This window comes from Dreissena polymorpha, chromosome 3 (genome assembly GCF_020536995.1).
Source record: "Dreissena polymorpha isolate Duluth1 chromosome 3, UMN_Dpol_1.0, whole genome shotgun sequence".
Classification (NCBI taxonomy): domain Eukaryota; kingdom Metazoa; phylum Mollusca; class Bivalvia; order Myida; family Dreissenidae; genus Dreissena; species Dreissena polymorpha.
Genome location: NC_068357.1, coordinates 21,165,331 through 21,190,684, shown reverse-complemented (window position 1 = coordinate 21,190,684; position 25,354 = coordinate 21,165,331). Strand labels below are relative to the sequence as shown.

The 25,354-nt window shown below is 35.9% G+C and overlaps 2 protein-coding genes across 6 annotated transcripts in view; one reads left to right on the top strand and one right to left on the bottom strand.

Annotated features, from left to right (window-relative positions):
- LOC127873237 (phosphofurin acidic cluster sorting protein 2-like) overlaps positions 1-8,516 on the top strand; it is a 46,585-nt gene extending 38,069 nt beyond the window's left edge. For all 3 annotated transcript variants that reach the window (XM_052417000.1, XM_052416999.1, XM_052417001.1), the window contains 3 exons: positions 892-1,166; positions 2,398-2,502; positions 4,679-8,516. In XM_052417000.1, coding sequence (XP_052272960.1) covers positions 892-1,166; positions 2,398-2,502; positions 4,679-4,800 — 502 coding nt within the window. In that variant the 3' untranslated portion in view covers positions 4,801-8,516. The remainder of the gene's footprint in view (positions 1-891; positions 1,167-2,397; positions 2,503-4,678) is intronic.
- A 3,232-nt stretch (positions 8,517-11,748) lies between these two features.
- Positions 11,749-25,354, bottom strand: part of LOC127873240 (UTP--glucose-1-phosphate uridylyltransferase-like) — a 69,513-nt gene continuing 55,907 nt past the window's right edge. For all 3 annotated transcript variants that reach the window (XM_052417014.1, XM_052417013.1, XM_052417012.1), the window contains exons 7-15: positions 23,188-23,321; positions 20,178-20,260; positions 19,854-19,922; positions 19,394-19,425; positions 18,900-18,996; positions 16,738-16,816; positions 15,882-16,045; positions 15,272-15,376; positions 11,749-14,102 (exon numbers count right to left, since the gene is read on the bottom strand). In XM_052417014.1, the coding sequence (XP_052272974.1) occupies positions 13,995-14,102; positions 15,272-15,376; positions 15,882-16,045; positions 16,738-16,816; positions 18,900-18,996; positions 19,394-19,425; positions 19,854-19,922; positions 20,178-20,260; positions 23,188-23,321 (871 nt within the window). In that variant the 3' untranslated portion in view covers positions 11,749-13,994. The remainder of the gene's footprint in view (positions 14,103-15,271; positions 15,377-15,881; positions 16,046-16,737; positions 16,817-18,899; positions 18,997-19,393; positions 19,426-19,853; positions 19,923-20,177; positions 20,261-23,187; positions 23,322-25,354) is intronic.

Genomic DNA, 25,354 nt, shown 5'->3' with positions numbered 1-25,354 from the left:
CTGTGCCATCACACCTTTCACTGGGTGAGTCACTCCTGCATGTTTTGACGTCTGTGCCATCACAATTTTCACTGGGTGAGTCACTCCTGCATGTTTTGACATCTGTGCCATCACACCTTTCACTGGGAGAGTCACTCCTGCATGTTTTGACGTCTGTGCCATCACACCTTTCACTGGGTGAGTCACACCTGCATGTCTTGACTGAGATGCATGTGTTGAGCTTTTGTGTTTGTTTTTTCTATGGTCAAGCCTGCGTGTGTTATGATGTCCTGCGACAACTTTTTCATTAAAATGACTTTCTTGCTTGTCCACATGGCAAATGTTCACAAAAACTTCAAAGGAATGATTCTTGGGCGACCCTCTGTGAATTTTCAAATCCTAACAATCTGCATACCTTGGTTACCAGAGCTTAAAATAAATGAGCCTCGCTCTGGGAACATGTGCCTTAATGAAAGTGTGTAAAGTGTTATCTGGTATTAGCCTGTGTAGTCCACACAGGCTAATCATGATCAGGGATAACACTCTCCGCCCAAACTGGATTTTTGCATAGAAAAGATTTCCTTTAAAAAAAAGAAAGTGAAAAGTGTTTCCCTGAATAGCCTGTGCAGGCGTCACAGCGTATCTGGGACAACTGTTTACGCACTTTGATTAAGTCGCACTTATCTGGAAAGACACTTAACACACTTTCATTAAGCCCCTTTATCAGACTCATTTAGAGGTCTGGTAACATATGAACATAATTGTGATCTGAACATTTCCAGAGGGGCACCCAAAAATGTTTCCTCTTAAGCTTTTTTCAGAGCGTAGCTCAAATATTAAGATTGAAAAATGGTTATATGTCTGCTGACAAGTGCCTTTATTATTGGACCTCATTATTTAATTTAATTGCAGGCTGACTCCTCCCTCTGCCAGTGTGCCCCAGTCTCTTGCAGGCCGAGAGTATGTGGAGCTGCAGGTGGACTACTGGACCGGCAGCAACAAACCAGAGTCCACTGACAAGGTAGACAAATCTAGCAAGAAGGACAGCAATAAAGTCTCTCTCAAGTCGGCGTTCAAGTACCTGCAGGTCAGCCGTATAGGCTCCACGGCCCCTGTACACCCCCTGGCTGATAATCAGACGTTCCCTTTCCAGTTGACTGTAGTGACGAGGGAGAAAAAACAGAAAAGTAAGTCAGAGTGTTTAATGATTTATGTGGATAAATGTTGACCATTATATCCATGTGCCTTAATAGGAATTGCCATTGTTATTTTAATGAAATTGAAACAAAAAAACAACACAAGAATGACAATTAAACATACTGTATCAAACATTTCATAAAACAGTTTTAATAATAAAGAATTGGTAGTACCGTAATTACTCTATGTTTTCGGACACGTAAAATAATTATTTATTTTCGTGTCCGAAAACTTAGATACGAAAAATATTCACAAAATACAGGTGTCCGAAAACTTAAGAGTCGAAAATTGAAGTGTCCGAAAATAGCCTCAATTGTATCAACGACTACCCGTAATAGCACGCGCTTGTAAAACACCATGCCACAAAGTATAAATTACAGTTATATATGTTTGCACTGCATTTTAAATTATTTTAAATGCTTCATTTATGTGACAGAAAGTTACTACAAGGTTGTACTTTGACCAACGTGTTCAAAGATGAGCATGTGATGTACCGATACACGCTAGTATGAACCTGTAATTAACGCAATACAAAAGCAAACTATGAATTCTTTGTTTGTTCATTTCCGATATTTGTTGTCTAACACCTTCCATTGTTCGTGAAACTTGCAATATGGTGCATCACACTTCGAAGCGTTTAGTATTTGTCAGTTATATTACTGAGATGGGGTTGTACCATTGCAGTAGATAATGGAACTGTTAATTGGCACTACCCCTGATAATTGTCATAAAGCTTATGCTATCGGGCGAAACCATTGTTTAATACTGGTTTACAAGGTTATTTACCCAATAACGCATATGTAATGGTCCGTTGCCCTCAGCCATGCACCTGCCATGTTTAATGATGTTAATCTGGTTGTAAAACCCCATGATCGAAGTGTCATTAGATATCGAAAACAGGACGGAAATTTGGTAAAATAGCGCTGTAAAATATACTGTTCGAAAACTTAGAGACATTAATTATGGACGAAAACTCGTGTGTCCGAAAATTAAGTCACGAAAAATAATTATTTTTGCTTAAAAAGGGGGTGTCCGAAAACTTAGTGTCCGAAAACATAGAGTAATTACGGTATACTTTCTTCCAGTAAATTTCATCTATTTTGATTATATAATATTAATTTGACTTTCATTATGATTATGTGCACAGTTGCTGAAAAGTTTAAATATTTTGACAGTCCCTAATAGTTAATATTTATCATATAAACCACATACATTTTCCAGTTCGCATTGGTAAAAAGTCAAAAGAAGCGGAGAACAAGACTGCCATATATGAGGGAATAAGCCGTTTAATATGTACTTCAAAGACCCTAAATCACTCCCTTAAAGGTATGTGCTGTGTTTGTGATAGAAATCATACATCACAAACATTTTCAAAATTGTCATAATAAAATAGGTTTTCATATGAAATAAACGTCATTTTTAGCTCTGCTGTTTTCAGAGAAAACCCGAGGTATTGTCATAGCCAGCTCGTTTTCCGCCGTCTGACGTCCACTGTGCTAAAACCTTAACATTGGCTCTTAAATCAAAGTGCTTGCACCTACAACTTTGAAACTTCATATGTAGATGCACCTTGATGCAGATGCATAAGTTTACATGAAAGATTTCTCTGGAATCTTATATGATTATTGTTTATAACAACTCACCAACTGCCAAATGGGTTATCAAGCAGCAACGATGATCATCTGTGTCAATCAAAGCAAATTTGAATGCTCCCCACAATATTTTCGGTGGAGCATATAGTTGCCAGTTTTTAGTTCCTTCCTTCCGTCACACTTTTTTTGACAGTTTCTCATTGCACCTTCATTTCTTTACCGATCTGTTTCATATTTGGCATGTAGGTACCTTGCATGGACCTCTACCTTTTGATGAGGTTTGAGGTCACTGGATTCAAGGTCAAGGTCACCAAGGCTAATAATATATTTTTCCGTCACACTTTTTTGACAGTTTCTCATAGCACCTTCAATACTTTACTCTTTCATATTTGGCATGTACGTACCTTGCGTGGACCTCTACCTTTTGATGAGGTTTGATGTCACTGGGGTCAAGGTCACTGAGGCTAATAATAGATTTTTCCGTCACACTTTTTTGACAGTTTCTCATAGCACCTTCAATACTTTCCGATCTCTTTCATATTTGGCAGGTACGTGCCTTGCATGGACCTCTACCTTTTGATGAGATTTGAGGTCACTGGGTTCAAGGTCAAGGTCATCAAGGCTTATAATATATTTTTATGCCCCCTTTCGAAGAAAAGAGGGCATATAGTGATCGGACTGTCCGTCTGTCTGTCCGTCTTTCCGTCACACTTTGCGTTTAGGTTTCGAAAAATGCTCATAACTTCTGTGTCCCTTGAGATATAACCTTCATATTTGGTATGCATGTGTATATGGACTAGGCCTTTCCATACACACACATTTTTTTTACCCCTGTGACCTTGTCCTTGAACTTAGAGTCCGTGTTTAAGTTTCAAAATCTGGTTTTAGGTTTCGAAAAATTCTCATAACTTGTCCCTTGAGATATAACCTTCATATTTGGTATGCATTTGTATATGGACAAGGCCTTTCCATACGCACAACATTTTTTAACCCTGTGACCTTGACCTTGGGGTTCGCGTTAAGGTTTCGAAATCTGCGTTTAGGTTTCGAAAATTGCTCATAACTTCTATGTCCCTTGAGATATAACCTTCATATTTGGTATGCATGTGTATATAGACAAGGCCTTTCAATACGCACACAAATTTTGACCCCTGTTACCTTGACCTGGATGTTAGGGTCCGCGTTTAGGTTTTGAAATATGCGATTAGGTTTTGAAAAATGCTCATAACTTATATGTCCCTTGAGATATAACGTTCACATTTGGTATGCATGTGTATATGGACAAGGCCTTTCCAAACACACACAAATTTTGACCCCTGTGACCTTGACCTTGAACTTAGGGTCCGCGTTTAGGTTTTGAAATCTCCGTTTAGGTTTTTGAAAACGCTCATCACTTCTATCAAGCGTTTATAGGGGGCATAAGTCATCCTATGGTGACAGCTCTTGTTTTAGGTGGTTATTTTAGCACATAGATTGACAAAGCGCATCATTGGGGAGCATCCATCAGTTTCACTGATATTCTTGTTTATTTATTTTTTTCAGTTGGAACAAAAATTCAGAGTATGAATATGACTGTACAGTTTAAATAATTCTTTATTTAACCCTTTTCCACTTGGATACTTATTTTGACAAATTTGTATTCCCTTACAAAATAAAATTTTATTATAGACCTTTCTTACTAGATTCAAGTTTTTAAAGCTTCATTTCCAACCCTCAGATACTGTTGAGCAGCAAACAGCATAAAACCTGAACAGATTGCGACTTACTCACAGGCTGTGCTCGTTTTATGCTGTTTGCACATAGCCATTTTCACTTCGCTTCTGAGTGGGAAAAGGTTAAGAAAAATATGTTATATAAATTGACTTCATAATGTTACTTGAAATTTAGACCTGTTTGTTTTCTCCCTGCAGTGACTGTAGATGGAGTTGACTGGCCCGGGGTGAAGTTTTTCCAGCTGTCCTCACAGTGGCAGACCCATATAAAGCAGTTCCCAGTGTGTGTGTTCATCAATGATAACACGCAAGTCACATGACGGCAGGCTAAACCACAGTGATCTTGTTGTCAATAATGGCTAATGGCGTCCACCTTGGTGCAATATTTATTGCCAACGTAGCTGTATTCAGTTTGCACAGGGGCCAAGTGATGATGTACAAGTGTGTACTGTACTATGTGGTTTGATGTTTTGACCTGTGGAACGATGTTTTGTTGGACATTTACCTGTATGTGCAATGAATCAACCTGCAATTACCTTTGTAAAAAGATTCAGACAATTCTGTGTTCTGTTCCAAAATGTGCTTTTTGTATTAATTAATTACTTACAACTTGTACACCTTTAAGCATTTAATAGTTTTATATTGAATTTCACTAGTATTATTTTTCTGTCCCAATTTTATATTTAAAAAAATACATAAATCAAATGACATTCAGCAATAAATGTAAAAAAATATCATATGGCTAGTTAAATGTCATGAACTTTGCATCTCATGTAAGTGTTAGATTTACATGATATCCAAACAAAGTTTGTATTGAATATCCAATTCGACTTTGTATAAGCAGAGACTACTTGCCTGTAAATGATATGATATTACTGTAGCTTTAAATGTTGTTCATCATCGTCTTCCGAATGTATTGCTATAGTTGATATAACATAAAGGACCCAATAAAAGACGGGATCTTCCGAAAAGTTAATAATTTTGCCAAAACAAGGACAGTTCTTATCGTAGATAAGAATAGTAGCTTATTCTGTGTATTGGAGATGTCATAATAAATATATGTCTTCAGATAAGAACAGATTTGGAAGAAGCAAGTTTGTGAGAAAGTTTTTTTGTCACTCAGAGTTCATATTTCATATATATGTTAGTTAGCGAACCAACTTTTTGATTAATGAAGTTATTCAATTCTATCAGAGTAAATAAATTTTTCAGAAATGCTTTCTCAAAGTACAATGAATATGTTAAACAAGGAATCATGTGATAACATGGGCTGTATCCAAAAGACTAATAATGATTAAATTGCTCAGTGACTCGTCTTGTACCTTTATTGTTTGCTATAAGAATAACTAATTTTTCTACATTACAAGACATCCATTTTGCAATTGTTTTAGTTTTAATTACTTTACCTGTTCTGTTGGAAAATGCCATGAATTGTTATCATAACACATCCTTGATTATCAAAATCCCTGGCCGTTGCATTTTCAACGAAAACAGTTTGCATTATTCACCAATGTTTGTAATACGCATTGTTTTATTGTACTTAATCATAGGTTTATTCCAATCCATGAAATCTTTGTAATAAATTCACTAAACATTTATTTACAATTTTATACTTATTTCTGTTGCATTTCACAAAATTTCTACATATCTTACTAATATCAATTGGCCATTAGTTGAATTTTGTAGAGCTTGGTTGTGGAAAGCTTGGTATAGCAGTCACAAAGGTCCAATGTATGTGTATGCTTGCATTTGAGGGGCGCTTTGTGAAAAAGGGGTTTAATGCATGTGCATAAAATGTCCTCCCATATTAACTTGTGCAGTCTGCACGGGCTTATCAAGGACGACATTTTCCGCTTTTATGGTATTGTTGATTTAAAGTTTCTTTTTCACATAAATCCAGTTTAGGCAGAAAGTGTTGTTCCTGAATAACCTGTATGGACTGCACAGGCTAATCTGGGACGACACTTTACACACATGAATTAAACCCACTTTTCACAGAGAACAGCCCATTTGTTTATACATCTGGGCTTGTCTGGACTTAACTTTGTCATTTATTGTGCAATTTTACAATGACTTTCCACAAATGTTCAGTATTGTGAGACAACATTTTGTGGGTAACATCTTTCTCCCTCCCCAAAAGGTCAAGGTCACACTTTGTGGTCATATGTCAAATTGAGCCTTAAAACAGCTTGTCTGGACTATAACATCATGGCAATTTTGAAAAAATTTGCTAAAAATGTTCACCATGAGGAGAACGTTTGTCACCACTTAAGCCAAGGTCAAGGTTACACCTTAGGCCAAAGGTATAACATGTGGATGCTACAGCTAGTTAATTAATTTCAATCATTATTGACAATGGACTTAAGATGTAGCAGATAGGTAAGTTGTATGTTAGAAGAGCTTTGTGAACAAATGTTCGTGTAGAAATCTCTGTTATATGAATGTATAAGTCTGTATCTTTGTTTGTACTTTTAGTTATTCTGCTTTTATTCTTAAGTTTTATGAATTTTGTTATTTAGTTATTATGCTATGTTTTGTTCAACTGTGATACTATGATATTCTTAGTGTATACTTATTCAAATGTAGGTTAGAAAGCATGTAAAAGTACTTAATCATTTAAGCTGCAGTGTGAATTTTGTTACATCTTTTTATTGTGTTTTAAAATTAGAGCATGTAATTACACTGCAACAAAGATAGGTTATTTTCTGTTTTTATTGGTTATTTTAGGTTATTATGTTTGTTCCTTTATGATGTTTAAATTCTCTTCTGAAACTGAGTATTCAGTTTTACCAAACATGCATTGATGCTATTCGTTTTCCAAAGTAATGTCTAATAACTCTGACTCAGTAGATATTCAGTTGTTTGATTAAAGTATTTTAGATTAGTTTTGAAAGAATGTTGCAAGTATTTAACAAATTTCATGAAGATATAACTTTTATGTTATTGAAATTCTTAGAAGTTCTTATCATGTTGGATGCAACTTGTCTATCTCCCAGATCAATGTACCTGACATTTACGAACTGTATGCCATATTAAATTTTTGACCAGGTTTTCCGAAGGAAAAAACTGGTTAATAGATTGGCGAATGTCGGCAGGTGGGCTGGTGGGCCAAACAAGCTAGTCCGGGCCATAACTTTGTCGTTCATTGTGAGATTTTAAAATCATTTGGCACGTTTGTTCATCATCATTGGACAGTGTGTCGCGCGAAAGAATTACGTCGATATCTACAAGGTCAAGGTCACACTTTTTATTCAAATTTCAAAAATGGCCATAAATGAGCTTGTCCGGGCCATAACTATGTCGTTCATTGTGAGATTTTATCTCCAAGGTCAAGGTCGCCACGACTAAAAATAGATCAATTTTTTTAAACAAGGATAACTATGAACAATCAGTAACAATGCACATTTTGAGTATCCCTTTACCAGATTATTTTTTTCAAATTGAAATTAAGTTTGCCACGAGTAAAAATAGATTGAGTTGAAACAAGGGGGGTAACAATACACATTTTGAATTGTCTCCCTTTATCAGACGTTTTTAAAAATTGAAAACCTGGTTTTGTGACAATTTTGTCCCTTGATAATTATTGTCTTTTTTTAAACTTGGTTTTATTTTGTGCATTTGTTGACTGCATACATAAACCAGTGTCATGTTCAGTGTTATACTTTCACATAAATGTAATTATATTCCAAAATTTGTAAATTGAAATTGTTACAATATATTTGCAAAGCATTCATGCATAGTTTGAATCATATTTGTTGGATTATAAAGGGTTATCCTTGAGTTTACTGCACTTAATAATCAGTTTTGAAACAGGCAATATTATACATGCATTTCCAGATGCACCATATACAGTATTTTTGTTTTAAGTCATAATTGTGTTCAGATATATGGACTTTGTATTTTTCATTGTAGTTGTAAATTGCATGTTTTCAGTATTTAAATCCCGGTATATCAAAGTAGCATTCTACTTGTTTGTAACAATCATGGTATTTCAGCAGTTATTCAATGTTAACCCATTAAAAGTATCTGAATTGTGTTTTAGATTCTTCTGTCATTTATTGCAAAACAATTTGATTTCATGAAAATGCTATAAATCTATAAGGAATTTACATGTTGCTTCAATAACATATAATAGACTTACTTGCTTCCTGATCAATGTCCTACAGTGTATACTGTAATCCCATGGCGTTAAATGTCCAATTAATTTTTACAAATTATTTGTTGGTAAATTTTGGTACTCTCCTTGGAAAAGCTTTAAACAACTTGAATGATATGTATCCTTTGTTCTAGCTGTTCGAAAATAGATTGCCATCAGAAATAAACTATGCCATCTGAAATAAACTGATGTAAATGCAGATATGATAATAGTTTCATGTACATCATCCATAATAAGGCTTTTATTATAAGCAGCTTTGCATTTCTTTCATCTGCAATTTTAAACAATCATTATATAATTGAACAGTTACTGCACGAACATTCATTTAGATTTTGTTAACTTCTTTTACCAAAATCTCTTCTAACTGAACACTTATTATACCCCCACAAACGAAGTTTAGGGGGGTATATAGGAGTGAACTGATCTGTCGGTCGGTCGGTCTGTCTGTCGGTCCATATTAAGTGTCCGCTCTCTAATTCAAGTAGTTTTCATCCGATCTTCACCATATTTTGTCAGAAGTTTTATGGAGATGATGTTAAGGCCAAGTTAGAACATTGGCCTTTCTGGGTCAATAACTAGGTCAAGGGGTCATTTAGTGCGTTTTAAAAATTGAGCATGGTGTCCGCTGTTTTTTGTGAAGACGACATGCAAAATATTATGTTTCAATGCGGCATGTGGGGGTATTCGTCACGTCTGTGACAAAGCTCTAGATCTTCACCAAACTTGGTCAGAAGTTGTATCTACATGATGTCTAGGCCAAGGTCAAACATGGGCCTTGCCGGGTCAAAAACTAGGTCATGGGGTCACTTAGTGCGTTTTAAACATTCAGCGTGTTGTCCGCTCTCTAATTCAAGTAGTTTTCATCCGATCTTCACCAAACTTGGTCAGAAGTTGTATCTAGATGATGTCTAGGCCAAGTTCGAACATGGGCGTTGCCGGGTCAAAAACTAGGTCACGGGGTCACTAAGTGCGTTTTAAACATTCAGCATGTTTTCCGCTCTCTAATTCAAGTCATGGGGTCACTTAGTGCGTTTTAAACATTCAGCGTGTTGTCCGCTCTCTAATTCAAGTAGTTTTCATTTGATCTTCACCAAACTTGGTCAGAAGTTGTATCTACATGATGTCTAGGCCAAGTTCGAACATGGGCCTTGCCGGGTCAAAAACTAGGTCACGAGGTCACTTAGTGAGTTCTTCACCAAACTTGGTCAGAAGTTGTATGTAGATGATCTTAAGGCCAAGTTCGAACATGGGCCTTGCCGGGTCAAAAATGAGGTCACGGGGTCACTTAGTGCGTTTTTTAACATTGAGCATGGTGTCCTCTCTCTTATTCAAGTAGTTTTCATCGGATCTTCACCAAACTTGGTCAGAAGTTATATCTAGATGATCTGAAGGCCAAGTTCGAACATGGGCCATGCCAGATCAAAAACTAGGTCACAGAATCACTTAATAGTAAATACGTTTTGCATATTGAGCATGGTGTCTGCTCTCTATTTCAAGTAGTTTAAATCCGATCTTCACCAAAATTGGTCAGAAGTTGTATCTTGATAATGTCTAGGGCAAGTTTGAATATGGGTCTTGCCGGGTCAAAAACAAGGTCACGGGGTCACTTAGTGCGTTTTAAACATCACAAGTTTGTCCGCTCTCTAATTCAAGTAGTTTTCATCCAATCTTCACCAAACTTGGTCAGAAGTTGTATCTAGATGATGTCTAGGTCAAGTTTGAATATGGGTTATGCCGGGTCAAAAACTAGGTCATGGGGTATCTAATTGGTTTAAACCTCTCCATGTTGTCCACTCTCTAATTCAAGTAGTTTTCATCCAATCCTCACCAAACTTGGTCACAAGTTTTATCTAAATGATCTCTTGGACAAGTTTGAACATGGGCCATTCCGGGCCTAAAACTAGCTCACGTGGTCACTTAGTGCGTTTTTTAACATTCAGCATGGTGTCCGCTCTCTAATTCAAGTAGTTTACATCCGATCTTCACCATATTTTGTCAGAAGTTTTATGGAGATGATGTTAAGGCCAAGTTAGAACATTGGCCTTTCTGGGTCAATAACTAGGTCAAGGGGTCATTAAGTGCGTTTTAAAAATTGAGCATGGTGTCCGCTGTTTTTTGTGAAGACGACATGCAAAATATTATGTGTCAATGTGGCATGTGGGGGTATTCGTCACGTTTGTGACAAAGCTCTAGTTTTTGTGGAAAACATGACTGAATGAATGACGTGAAATATTGTGCCAAATGAACCTGTGAAGTCTTCCCAGGCTAGTCTGGAACGCTACTTATCCCCTAGGAATGTGTTTAGCAGATACTTTTTGTAAAGGAAAAAATCAGTAAAAGCGGAAAATGTTGGTCCTGATTATCGCGTGATGACTGCACAGGCTAATCTGGAATGATACTTTATGCATTAAGTCCTGTTTTCCCAGAGTCCAGCTCACATGCGACTTCTGTGCTTCTCTTAATTATTGTGATTTTGTCATTGTCAGGTGTGCATTTCTGTAAAACTTGTTATATGTTCTGCTTTGTATAACATTCAATGTCTGAAATACATGGAGAAAAAAGTTTTGGTTTTGAATTAAAATACCTTTTAAGCCATACTTTTTCGAATCATTTCCCTTTAGTAAGCGTATGTTTCAGTTTATTTCTCAACAAGGAGCATATAAAAAATTCATAGTAATAATACTTTCTTGACCTTCAAACAATTTTTTTCAGAGAACTAGACTATGTAAAATTGTAATATTCCCAAATAAAAAGTACTTACTGCATATTCATGCAAACAGGTTTTGATAAAGAATTGTCAATATGATGCTAGACTGTGCTCTGCGAAAAGGGGGTTTAATGCATGTGTGTGTGCAAAGTGTCGTCCCATATTAGCTTGTGCAGTCCACACTGGCTAATCAGGGATGACACTTTCCACTTTAATGATTTTGTTTGTTTCAAGAAAGTATCTTCTTAGCAAAAATCTTGTTAAGTCGGAAAGTGTCACTCCTGATTAGCCTGTGCATTAAGCCCCTTTTCACAGAACACGACCATTGCTTAAATGTCTGTGGTGCAGTTAATGGGCATTACAATTGTTCAAAATATCTGATAAGCAAAGATAAAGACAGCAAAACAGGTCTCTTACATTTTATTTGTCCCGTAGTTGTATATTAAAACTCATCTAATAGAAACATCTTAATTATAAGTGATAGCAATAACAAACATAGCACAAGGTACATACAGTTTACATGTATAAATAATTGAAAGCAAACACATGACACAGTATGACTCACCTAGGACGAAGTTTAATATAAACAAATGTCAAAATTGTGTATTGATACACTAAAAACTTTCTACACATGCTGCCAAGGTTTCTTAGTTAGTTTAAACCTATATATATATATATCTATATATATATTGCATTTAATTACTTATTTGAAACACGTCCATTTCCTGGGCCTAAAACCAGTACTTGGTGTCTTGGTGAGATCTAAAGAAACCTTCCACAGTGGGGATTGAACCTGTGATCTCCCACTTGCTAGGCGGACACCATATCCATTACACCATGGCGACATTACTTGTTGATGAGAATTTCACAGAATAAACCCTTATATGATCAAAATTTCTCATTAAATTTAAATGGGAAAAGGAGCCTTGTCTCAAACTTTTCTAATACACCTTTCTGCTTTGGTAGCTATCTTTAAGGGCAAATAATTCGGGGGAAATGCACAGCAAGACAATTATACCTTATGACTAAAGTCATATTAAATTGACGTTGAATGTAGAGGCTAATACAAATCTTTCCCAACCAGATCAACAAACTTCACATAACATAGAATAATAAGTATTTATATTGAAAAAACTAGGATAAAGAACAATAAACAGTAGTCAGTTTTTGCTTAACAGAACAATTTTGAATTCAAACCCAATAATCACAGAAAATATAATGGCACTAGAAAGGAGATAATGAATGCACATGAGAGCAAATCAATATCTGTAATCTGAGCCGCTCTCTGTGAAAAAGGGGTTAAATGCATGTGCATAAAGTGTCGTCCCAGATTAGCCCATGCAGTCCACACAGGCTAACCAGACACTTTAGAGAAGAAAATAATCATAAAAGCAGAAAGTGTCTGCACAGGCTTATCTGGGACGACACACTTTACGCACATGCATTAAACCCCCTTTTTATAGAGCATGGCTCATAACTGTAATTTTCCTAAAATCAACATGCCAGAAGAACTAAACAAGCGCACCGCATAACAGGTGCCAACACTTGGCTGTGGATCCAGTTTTGAATAAATGAAAGCTTGTCAGATTTTTTTTTTTTTTAAAGAGGTCACAGTGACCTTGACCAAGTGACCCAAAAATGGGTGTGGCTTGTAGAACTCATCAAAGTGCATCTACATATGAAGTTTCAAAGTTGTAGGTAGAAGCACTTTGATTTTAGAGCCAATTTTAAGGTTTTATCATGGCGGACGGCAGACGACGAGCTGGCTATGACAATAACTCGGGTTTTCTCCAAAAACAGCCGAGCTAAAAATGTAGGTGATAATTTTATACTGTTTTATGGCATGAAACAACTACAAAAAGTCCCACAAATGTAAAATATTTTTTTTACTCACACATGCCTTAAAAACTGGTGTCAAGGTAAGCTAATAAAAAAACAACCCACATAAAGAACAAAAACATCATCCTACAACATTCACACCCTACACACATGTGCACTGAGACTTGCTTCTGCAGGTCCCATCTATACAGGACTATAATATTTGATTGTGATGGCATTTCACAGCTCTGATCATTATTAAATGTCACATAATTAAATTCGCTGTCTATCGTCAACGAAAAACTAAATTGCTTATTCATCTAAATATCAGTAGTTAAAACACAAATTAAAAACAGCAAGATATATCTGCAATAATTAACAGGTAACATTTCTACACAACCAATGCATAATTCTGATTGTTTGAAGTTTAGTTTCAATCAACAAACACATAAAAGCTACTACACCTTCACACATGCATCTCTCATTGTTCCTATCACACTTTCCCACATGTTGCAAAGATCAGATCAGCACATAAAACCTCATGACAAAGAAATTTCTCAATTTCTCAATCTCATGACATGACTTGTCTGTATTAAAACATTGAAGGATTTGATTGATTGCAACAAAAGGGCTTTTTATTTATTTGCTTACAATTTTTATGATAAAACTGGTTATTTTCTGCCGGTAAAGCCAATAACAAATCCTTGGCTTTACCTGCAGACAAGAACTTAGCTAATAGAGGCCATGTCAAATGTCCTACAACATCACCCTCACTAATGACCGGCCATGACAGATGTCCAGCACAAATGACCGATAATGTCAGATGTTCCGCATTAATGGTCAAGAATGCGGAGGTTTCCTGATACAATCTTGTTCTCAAGAATTGCTCCGGACGGAATATCAATCCTGTCTCCGTGGTTGGCTATGATGATCACAGTGCCCTGGGAACAGATGGGTTAAAAATAGCAAACATTATGAGCTGTGGTCTGTGAAAAATACATAAGCACAAAGGGTCGTCCCAGATTAGCCTGTGCAGTCTGCACAGGCTTATCTGAATCAACATTTTCTGCCAAATTAGCATTAGGATTTTCGTTTAGGTGAGACTTCCGTTAAACCAAAAATTCCATTCCAAAAGCAGATCGTGTTGTCCCCGATTTATAGTTTGTGCAGACTGCATTAAGCCCAGTTTTCAGAGAAAGCAGCTTATTAACCACCTAGATACATATTTTGACGCATTTGTGGTCTCTTTGAAAGTTTAATTTAATTAAAGACCTTACTTGCTAGATTCAAGTTTTTAAGGCTTCATTTCCAACCTGAAGATACTGATAAGCAGCAAACAGCAAGAAACCTGAACAGACTGCGAGTTACTCGCAGACTGTTCTGGTTTTATGATGTTTGCACATAGCCATTTTTACTTTGCTTATTAGTGGGAAAGGGTAAATCATGTATCCAATACAGAGAAATTGTGAACCATTTAAAACAAAGGACAAGGTGTAGCAATATTGTTTTCAAGTTCAGTGGTTAATATAAGCGAGTGGTTTCATCCTTCTAGGTATCCACTATTGTTATTTGATATGCAAACAGTCATAGGTCACACATAACTGACCATGGTCTATCTAGATCTCTGACTTAAATAAAACACAGGTCAGTACTTAATGTGTTCATTTGCAATCTGTTTCATGATTTGACTACGAGTCCTTCCCTTCAAGGTAATGTTGCCCAAAATTTACCAAGAATAAACATGCTACTGTAATAACTCTTAGTTTTTGGACTAAGTTTTCAAACACCCTCTTTTTTAGCAAAATTAATTATTTTTTTGTGACTCTTAATTTTCGGACATAGGGTTTTTGTCCATAATTAATGTTTCTGAATTTTTGGACAGTATATTTTACAGCGCTATTCTACAGACTTCTCCCCTGTATTTGCTTATCTTGGTATACTTTGAGCATGAAATTGGAAACCTCAATTTTAAAATTGAAACAGTTTTTTTTGTGAACTGTAATAAGTTGCATAGAACTCTGCAGCTCCGAAAAATGTCAAGCAAATATTTTTTTTCTGTAAAAAGACAATTCATGCATTACAACTGTATATTTTTTTATTTATTTTTTACCTTGAGAGTGACATTCCTGCCAAAGGTGACGTCTCCAGACACTGTGAGGTGATCCAGCTCCAGGATGTCAGGTATGCTGGCAAACCTGTACAGGAAATCCTTCACCTAAAACAGCACACAAGCATTATGCTTAGTGATTATTTTAATTATATGAAGGCTTCTGCAATTGATTTTTAGTAAAAGTATCAACATTTTTAATAATTCCTTTACAAGAACCAATCTGTTGTTTGAATGATGTTTTTTAAATGCTTCATATTTTTAACACTTAGTATGATTTTTAAAAGACTGTTTTCAAAAGACATTTTGTCCAATTCAAAGAATTCATTTCATAACCACACATAGAACACAAATCTTAAGATATATAACCACTCATTCAGGCATTAACATAAATTACATCATCAAACATGGAGCCTTTATAAACACAGTCCAAAATTTGTGAAATAGGTCTGAACATGCGCCAGTGTAAGTACAGCTGCTAAAAGGCAAAATGGTGACAACATACAAACAAATGATCTAATTTGTCTCACATAAAAGAATCCTATATAGAGAGGAAACACCCGTTCCAATAACAAGCATATATTTGTTCCTGGTGCATCCTTGATTCTATCACCTTGCTAAAGTGTGAGCCTAGCTTGCTGAGGGGCACTGTGGGGAAGGCCCGTTTGGGGTTCATGATGAGAGAGCCAGCACGCAGGCTGTACAGGTTGCTCATGATGATCAGCAGGTCTGATGTCGTCTTCACTGGCAGGAAGCGGCTCCTAGGAACGTTGATGCCTGCAATCGGCAGGTGCCAGAATATTTCAATGTAAGATAAGCACAAAGATCTCATAAGATGTCATTTAATACTAAAGTAAAACATTGCAGTCTGGATGACAGCTATATTTTCTATCATGATCCTTTAAAGCTCCAAGTGTAGCCTTGACCTTGAAAGGGAATGATATTGCTACAATCTGATAAACATTTGAGTTTCATAAAAATCTGACATTAAATACAGGCTCAAACATTCAGCATTAAAGTGTAAACTTGACCTTAAGTTCGGGTGGCTGGTTTATTTTTTCTGCACCTCGTCTCAATAAGGAATGCATTTCTACCAAGTTTTATAAAAAAAAAACTCTCAATGGTCAAGATGATATGGAGCAGACAATAAAAAATTGACACCCATAACTATGAGCCAAATTTCTTGAAAATCCTTCAAATGTGGCCTTGACCTTGAGCTGGCATGACTGACTCCTGCCTTCTGCATACTGTCTTAATGACCTTATCATTTGTATCAAGACTTTAAAAACTTCTATATGGTATTATGGTATTTTTTGTTTGAAGAAAGTCTCTTAGAAAAATTCCAGTTAAGGTTGAAAGCGTCATCCCTGATTAGCCTGTGCGGACTGCACAGGCTAATCTGGGATGACACTTTGCGCACGTGTCTTAAGCCTCGTTTTCCCAAAACAAGGCTCAAGTAATAATCCTACCCATGGCTCCATCAAAACTTTTAATAGCTGCTCCGACGGCTGTCTCCAGTTGAATGACATTCAGGCCATTGTCCAGCGTCTGAAAACCAGGAACAAAGTTAAGTCAGGGCATGTAAGTTGATATGTAGAGGTCAATGTTACACATCTGAAACCTATGAAATTATTTCAGTCAGGGTGCCTAAGTGTGGACATGTTGAGGCCATCGCAAATTGTAACAAATACATGAAAATAATAGTTGCTATGTTGAAACCATTGCCTGAATTCTGAAAGCCGAAGAACATAACCAGAACAGTGGTCTTGGTTTCTAAGCTGCTGACAGACCTAAGTTAATTATTTTCATGTTTATTTTTTCACAACACAAATTTGTGGATGTCTTGATGCATTAAACTAAACCAACAATCCCAATCCAAATAACATAGACCAGGGTCACAGCTGAGCGAATACAAATTCCTTCCATAATGATCATCTACCGGTACACATACAAATGAAAAAGTTTGAGCAAATTCCTCCAAGCAGGAAGAGGATTAGAATAATGACAATTCTGGAACTATCTATTCAATGAAGTCAAAAGTGACAAAGGTCCGTAATTATGACAAACTTCATTACAACACAAAATTCTTTTTTTATCATCATCTCGGCATTTAAGTAAACTGTGAAAATTAGAGCAAGATCAACCAGTAGTTAAAGAGGATGTTTGGACAATATATTCCAACGTGGAAAAAAAAGGCAAAAACTACTCACATCCGCATTTCCTTGCTATATGATCATTTAAAAATATCATTCACCAGTTAATGTTTGAGTGAGATTAATTTAAAACAGAAAAAAGGCCATAATGCTTGATAATAAGTCTATGAGACAGGTGATACATGGGACACTCAGTCTTCTCCTTGTAGTCATTTATGTTAAGCTGTCTTAATATTGAACAATGAATAAAAAAGTTACAGCTATTTATTAGACAAATTTGACCTTTGACCTCTAAGTGTTACCCTGACCTCTGAGGTAGGGAGACCAGTTTTACACACAAAATGCCATTTCCTGTTGGCTGTTACAAGTGGTAAGTGATCTTAAAATAACGCGATGAATGACACAGTTCAGTCTGAATAAGCTGTTGTATAGCTAAATTTGATCTTTCGAGTTTGACATTGATCTTTGAGGAAGAGCGACAAGCACCACTGGACATGTAGCCACTTTGACCTCTCCATGTGACCTTGACCTCTGAGGTAGGGAGACAGTTGTTTCACATAAAAAAATTCAGCCCAAAATTGTCATTTGTGATAAATTATCTTAAATAGCATGATGAATGACTACTTTACAAGCCAAAAAAGCTTTTTTATGGCCAAAATCAATCTTTAAATTATAAAGATTGTCCTAGACCTTTATGGTAGGGTAACACCCTTTACAAGTGGCTTGTTGTCTTATGATGGTTTGAAATTGTGCCAAGTTAATGCCGAATACATCAACATATGGCAAAGTTATTTACTATATTTTAAAGTCTATATAAATCATTTGACCCTTGGGACATGGCCAGTTCTGATCCTATGGGCATTATTTGAACAAAGTCAGTTGAGGTCCACAAGAAAATGTTAAACATCAAATATTAAAACCATGGCCCATGTGGTTTCAGAGAAAAAGATCTTTAAAGTTTACATTTAAAAAATCTATTTTTAGTTCTGGTTACCTACACATGCAATAGACATGCAATGGAATCAAACAACTGGAATAACTTTGAAAGACAGTCACCCAAGGATCATTCCTGTCAAATTGCATTCAAATCTGCCAAGCAAATAAGGAGGAGAAGTTATTAGAAGAAAAATGTTAAGCATAGCAATGAAAAAATAGTATCCTAAATGCTCCCAATAAGCCTTATTTTATCAGGGGAGCTAACCATTCATAGCGATGTGACTGCAGAGGTTGCCAATCACAATATGAGTCTCCTCTAAGAGTGTTGACCAATGAAAAAGCATGACAAACATTTTTTTCATTTGGTCAAGCTCAATCGCTTCAAAAAGCTGAAAGCTTATTGAGACAATGAAGTCCTTATTCCTGGGTAGAACCTTTACTTGATGTGTTTGGTGATTGAACCAGATACATCCTGATTGCTTGCTGCTCACCATATTCCCTTAGCCATTGTCACCTCATCTATTCTGATTTCGGATATATACCTTTGGATTGACAATGATTTCCATATGCAGAGTTTTTTCGTCAATGACACGCTTGATTGCTTCCAAATTCACCCACAAGTTGTTGGTGTTGAAAATTCTGCAACATCATTTAATAGTACTCAATTTGAATGCTATTTTTACAATACATTTATTTACAGACAAAAACATTTCTAATAAAAATAATAAGTTTACTTATGTTGAGTTATTGTTTTATTACACATATTGATAATGTTTTACTGTTAAAACACAGTTAACAATGTTAAATTTCTTGCCAGTTTAAAATAAATGGATCTTAAAATAATGTAAAACAAACATAAGAGTAACATACTTTTGTAATATTCTTTATATTTACAAGCATTAGTGATAAAAAATTAGGAAATTAAATAAGGGACCTTATTTTTACTATAACAAAATACACCATATGAATATGCACATGTGAAAGAATGGAAGACATATGTATGAAATTACTATGTGTATGTAGAAACAAGACTTACTTGAATTTGCTAATACTCTTAAATTCATCAACCTGAAAAAAATGTGTAATGAATATATCAACATGTATGTACAAGAAAATAACATGAAAAAAAAAAATCAATTCATCAAGGAACAAACTATCATTTCATTTTAAACCCATCCCACTCAGAAGCAAATGGAGAATGATTTTATGCAAGCAGCATACAACCAAAACAGCTTGCCAGTAAGTTGCAGGCTCTTTTCATGGTGTTTGCTGCTCATAAATATCTTAGAGTTGATAATGAAGCCTTTAAAACTTGAATCTACTTTGATTTTATAATGGACTTAAAACTCTGCAAAGTGTGTATCTGAGTGGTAAATGGTTAAGATATACTAAACTTTGGGATAAAGATGCAGACACAATTTGTTTCAAAAGGATCTTAAATGTTCTTTGGGTACTTACATGTTCTTTAGGTACCTATATAAACTATGGGTACTTACATGATCTTTGGGTACTTGAGCAATTTCAAGCAGACGCAATTTTCCTTCATATTCAACCAATGTACCACCCTAAAGCAGAAAAGAGTGATCATTAAACATATGGGTTACAAAATAGGTAAAAACGAAACTTTTGTATTTTGATGTGCCTCACTTAACAAGTTCTAAAATAGTAACATGATGCAGCATTTTACTACATTCTTGCCCCAGAAAAGTGCAACAGACAATTACAATATATTCCCAATTAAATTGTGTTATCCTTTTTATATTATTTTACTTATATAGTGTCTTTCCTTGAAGATTCTTTAAAGACTAAAACAGTCTTACCTTGATGTCCGCCATTGTCTTATTTGTAACTTCCATCAGAAACTCATGTGTTGTACTTGATTGTAAAAGATCCTTCAAAATGTCTGACAACTTGTTAAAGAAAATCAAAATGGTTGTACAGTAATTGTAAAACTGCATAAGAACCTTCCCTTCACTACTACCAGTACTTCCCAAATGAATTTCCGTGCATTTTATAACTTGACATATGCACTAAAATAAACACAAATATATGTTCTTACTTAAATTTGAAATTCTGTCTTAGAATAAACAAGAGGGCCTGAAAGGCCCAAAGTCGCTCACCTGAGATAACAAGATATTATTGGGACAAATCTTCTGACCAAGTTTCATGAAGATCGGAAAATAAATGTGGCCTCTAGAGTGTTAACAAGGTTTTACTATAGCCATATAAGGAAAAATGCCCCGCCCCATGGCAGCAATGTTTTTCAACCAACCAGCATCATTTTTGAACTCGTCGAAGATATTATCGGGATGAATCTTCTGACCAAGTTTCATGAAGATCTGACAGTAAATGTGGCCTCTACAGTGTTAACAAGATTTTACTATAGCCATGTAAGGAAAAATGCCCCGCCCCTTGGGAGCTATGTTTTTCAAGCAAACATAATTATTTTCAAACTCATCCAAGATATCATTGAGACCAATCTTCTGACCAAGTTTCATGAAGATTGGACAATAAATGTGGCCTCTAGAGTGTTAACAAGGTTTTTCTATAGCCATATAAAGCCATATAAGGAAAAATGCCCCGCCCCCTGGTGGCCACGTTTTTGAAGCAACCAAAACCATTTTCAAACTCATCAAAGATATCATTGGGACAAATCTTCTGACCAAGTTTCATGATGATCGGAAAATAAATGTGACCTCTAGAGTGTTAACAAGGTTTTACTACAGCCATATAAGGAAAAATGCCCCGCCCCCGTGGTAGCCATGTTTTTCAACCAACCGGCATCATTTTTTAACTCCTCCAAGATATTATTGGGATGAATCTTCTGACCGAGTTTCATGAAGATCTGACTTTAAATGTGGCCTCTAGAGTGTTAACAAGATTTTACTATAGCCATATATAGCCATATAAGGAAAAATGCCCCGCCCATTTGCAGCCATGTTTTTCAAGCAAACGTAACCATTTTCGAACTCATCCAAGATATCAATAAGACAAATCTTCTGACCATGAATTTCATGAAGATTGGACAATAAATGTGGCCTCTAGAGTGTTAACAAGGTTTTACTATAGCCATATAAGGAAAAATGACCCCGCCCCCTGGTGGCCATGTTTTTCAACCAACCGGCATCATTTTTGTACTCGTCCAAGATATTATTGGGATGAATCTTCTGACCGAATTTCATGAAGATTTGACAATAAATGTGGCCTCTAGAGAGTTAAGAAGATTTAACTATATCCATATATAGCCATTTAAGGAAAAATGCCCCGCCCCTTGGCAGCCATTTTTTTCAAGCAAAGGTTACCATTTTTGAACTCATCCAAGATATCGTTGGGACAAATCTTCTGAGAAAGTTTCATGAAGAATATCGGAAAATAAATGTGGCCTCTAGAGTGTTAACAAGATTTTACTATAGCCATATAAGGAAATATAAAGAAAACTGCCCCGCCCCCTGGCGGCCATGTTTTTTCACCGATCTGGACCATTTTCGAAATCGTCCGAGATATCAATAAAACCAATGTTTTACCAAGTTTCATGATGATTGGGCAAAAATAGTGACTTCTAGAGTGTTCACAAGGTTTCTCTATAGCCATATAAGAAATACTGCCATGCCCCCTGGTGGCCATGTTTTTCAACGGACCGGAACCATTTTTGAACTCAACCAACATAGCATTTAGACAAACATTTTGACAAAGTTACATGAAGATGGGGCATCAAATGTGACTTCTACAGTGTTTACAAGGATTTTCTTTTTTTTGGCCTAGTGACCTAGTTTTTGACCCAGCATGACCCAGTTTCAAACTCAGTCGAGGTATCAATGGGAAAAATGTTCTGACCAAGTTTCATGAAGATCGGACAATAAATGTGGCCTCTAGAGTGTTCACAAGGCAAAATGTTGACGCTGCACGACGGAAAAAAGGTGATCACAAAAGCTCACTATGAGCAAATTGTGCTCAGGTGAGCTAAAAATACTGGTTTATTTATTCATCTAAAGGTTTTGCAGTTTCCGACAACATTTTGGTCATATCCAGGTGTTCATTTAACCCTTTCCCACTGAGAAGCAAAGTGAAAATGGTTATGTGCAAACAGCATAAAAACAGCTCAGCCTACGAGTAACTCGCAATCTGTTCAGGTTTTATGCTGTTTGCTGCTCATTAGTATCCTCATTTGTATCAAAGGGTTGAAAGTGATGCCTTTAAAATTTGAATCTAGAAAAAAAGGTCTTTGATTAAATTTAACTTTCTGAGGGACTACAACTGCGTTTCTGAGTGGTACAGGGTTAACCTCTCATATTTCTGAACCATCTGGTTAACCACTATACCATGCACATACTGCAGTAGTATGCCTGTAATTGAGAACTGCTCTCTTCTTGAATCAGAGGGAGGAGCTAGAGTAAGGAGAAGGGGTAGAATGCTGGTAACGTGATTTCGTGGCTAACACTTTCCCATTTAGATATGTATTTAGATGTATTTGAAGTCACTTTGAAAGTTAAATTTAATTTAAAGACCTTTCTTACTAGATTCAAGTTTTAAAGGCCTCATTTCCAACCCTAAGATTCTGGTGAGCAGCAAACAGCATAAAACCTGAACAGACTGCCAGTTACTTGCAAGCTGTTCTGGTTTTATGCTGTTTGCATATAGCCATTTTCAATTTGCTTCTGAGTGGGAAAGAGTTAATTCCCACATAAGGTATGAGGCAAGGGTACTGTAGGAATCAACCCCGCAATATCCAGATTTGGAGTTTAGCATTTGACATATGGGTAAAATACTTTGTTCATGCAACAGCATTAACAGGAAAACTGCATTCTGCATGATCAAGGTAACCAAGGATACTGAGATCAACAGTGGCCCCCAGATTGTCAATATTAGACACAAACATGTACTTCTTGCCCTGCTTGATAAACTCTTCCAGGAGCCCCGAGTTGTAGAAGCTGGCGTAGATATCACCGTGACCTGGTGGGTACCAGCTGGAACAGAGAGAGAACTGTTGATAAAATGTATGAAAAAGAGAGAGAACTCTATAGATAAAATGTAAGGAAAAGTGGAAAAACTCTTGATGAAATGTATGGAAAAGGGAAAGAACTCTTCATCAAATGTAAAGTAGAGCTTTGTCATGAATGTTACTTTTAATCCCCTATAAACTGCTTTGTTACCTACGTAAAAGGATAAATATCTGAAGAATGTGTGAGTCAATTGGCATGAAAAAGTGTCTTGAAAATCTACACTTCAGGTTGGTGACAAATTTTGAATTTAAATTTAATTGCTTAAGAATGTAGATTTAGCTTGCTCCTAAATTTATATAATATCATTTTATGAGCAGTGACAGACCAAAACACTTCCTCCATTATTGTGGCTCTTATACATCTCTCAACAATCCATTAACATTCCATCAGAAATAGGCTCTTTGTATATATATTACATTTCACAAAACAATACAAAACACAAAAAAGTATAATGACTAAACGAGAAAGTTTCAAATTTCCTTTATGAGATATACAGTTGTAAGCCATGCTTTTCATTTTAATTTGAATGTTATTAGAAAACTGCATGTCTTGATAAGTAGCTACACACATTCAGCCTTATACCAGTAATTTGAGTGCATTGATTCAACAGTACCACATCTTTTCATTTCACGTCAGTGAATTGAAAGTTTCCAACAATGCAATAATAAGTTAATTGTGACAATAACCATGCCTGCCATAAATATTGGAGATTGCGCTGCATAGTGGCATTTAACTACTTTTTTAGATTCAAATAGCTGGTTTCTGAAAAAACGGGCTTAATGAATGAGTGTAAAATACTGTCCCAGAATAGCCTATTTAGGCTTATCAGTTACTACACTTTTGGCTTGTATATACTTTTTTTGTTTAAAGGAAGTATTTTGTAATCAAAAGTCCAGTCTAGGAAGAAGGTACTGTCCAAAATTAGCCTATGCATACTGCACATAGACGATACTTCACCCACATGCATTACACCCAGTTATCCCAGAGCCCAGCAACTAATTTCTTATTTAAAGAAATGTTCAAGAATGGGCTTTGTGATTACTAGCCGTGCTTAAAAATGTGGACAGATGATTGTAACTATCAAGCAAAATCTCTGCAAAGTTTAGCAACTTTACATGAAAAGGGAATCTTTTCACACTAATCATTGGAAATAAACAATAAGGTTTCAGCATCTTAAATGTCAAATAAATTAATGATTAAGTAAAAAGAAAACAACAAAACAAACAATTCATAGCAAAGAACTCATAGCAAAACAAGAGCACCGCATAACGGGTGCGACGCTCGGCTACTGGTGCAGTTTTGAATAAATGAAAGCGTGTAAGATTTTGAAAAAATTTTTTTAGGGATCACAGTGACCTTGACCTTTGACCTAGTGACCCCAAAATGGCTGTGGCGTGTAGAACTCATCAAGGTGCATCTACATATGAAGTTTCAAAGTTGTAGGTGGAAGCACTTTGATTTTAGAGCCAGTGTTAAGGTTTAAGCACGACGCGGACGGCGGATGACGAGCTGGCTATGACAATACCTCGGGTTTTCTCCAAAAACGCCGAGCTAAAAAATCAAGTTTGCACAAAAGCGCTTAATATAGTCACATTCACACTGCACCTTTTCCAACAACAGTAAACTAACACAAAAAAATCATTTTTATATACATATTATACTAATTGTTTGTTTGTTTTTTTTATTTTTATTATTTTATTTATTTTTATTTAAAAAAAAATTTTGGGGGGGGGGGCGTATTTTTGTATTATCACTTTCATATGAAATATGCCCGATTGTAACAACAATAAAACCTGTTAAATAGGCAATTCTTAAATAATAGCATCAATGTTTTAAAATAACTTTGTGTGGCATTATCAATAAATCTTAACCCAAAATATCTGCACTTATCAATTGTGTTGGTCGGATATTACATTTCTTTGTTGTAACTTGAGTTCAGCCAATTTCTAGTGAAATTAAGCTGTGCATATGCAACACAATCTTGACATACATGGCCA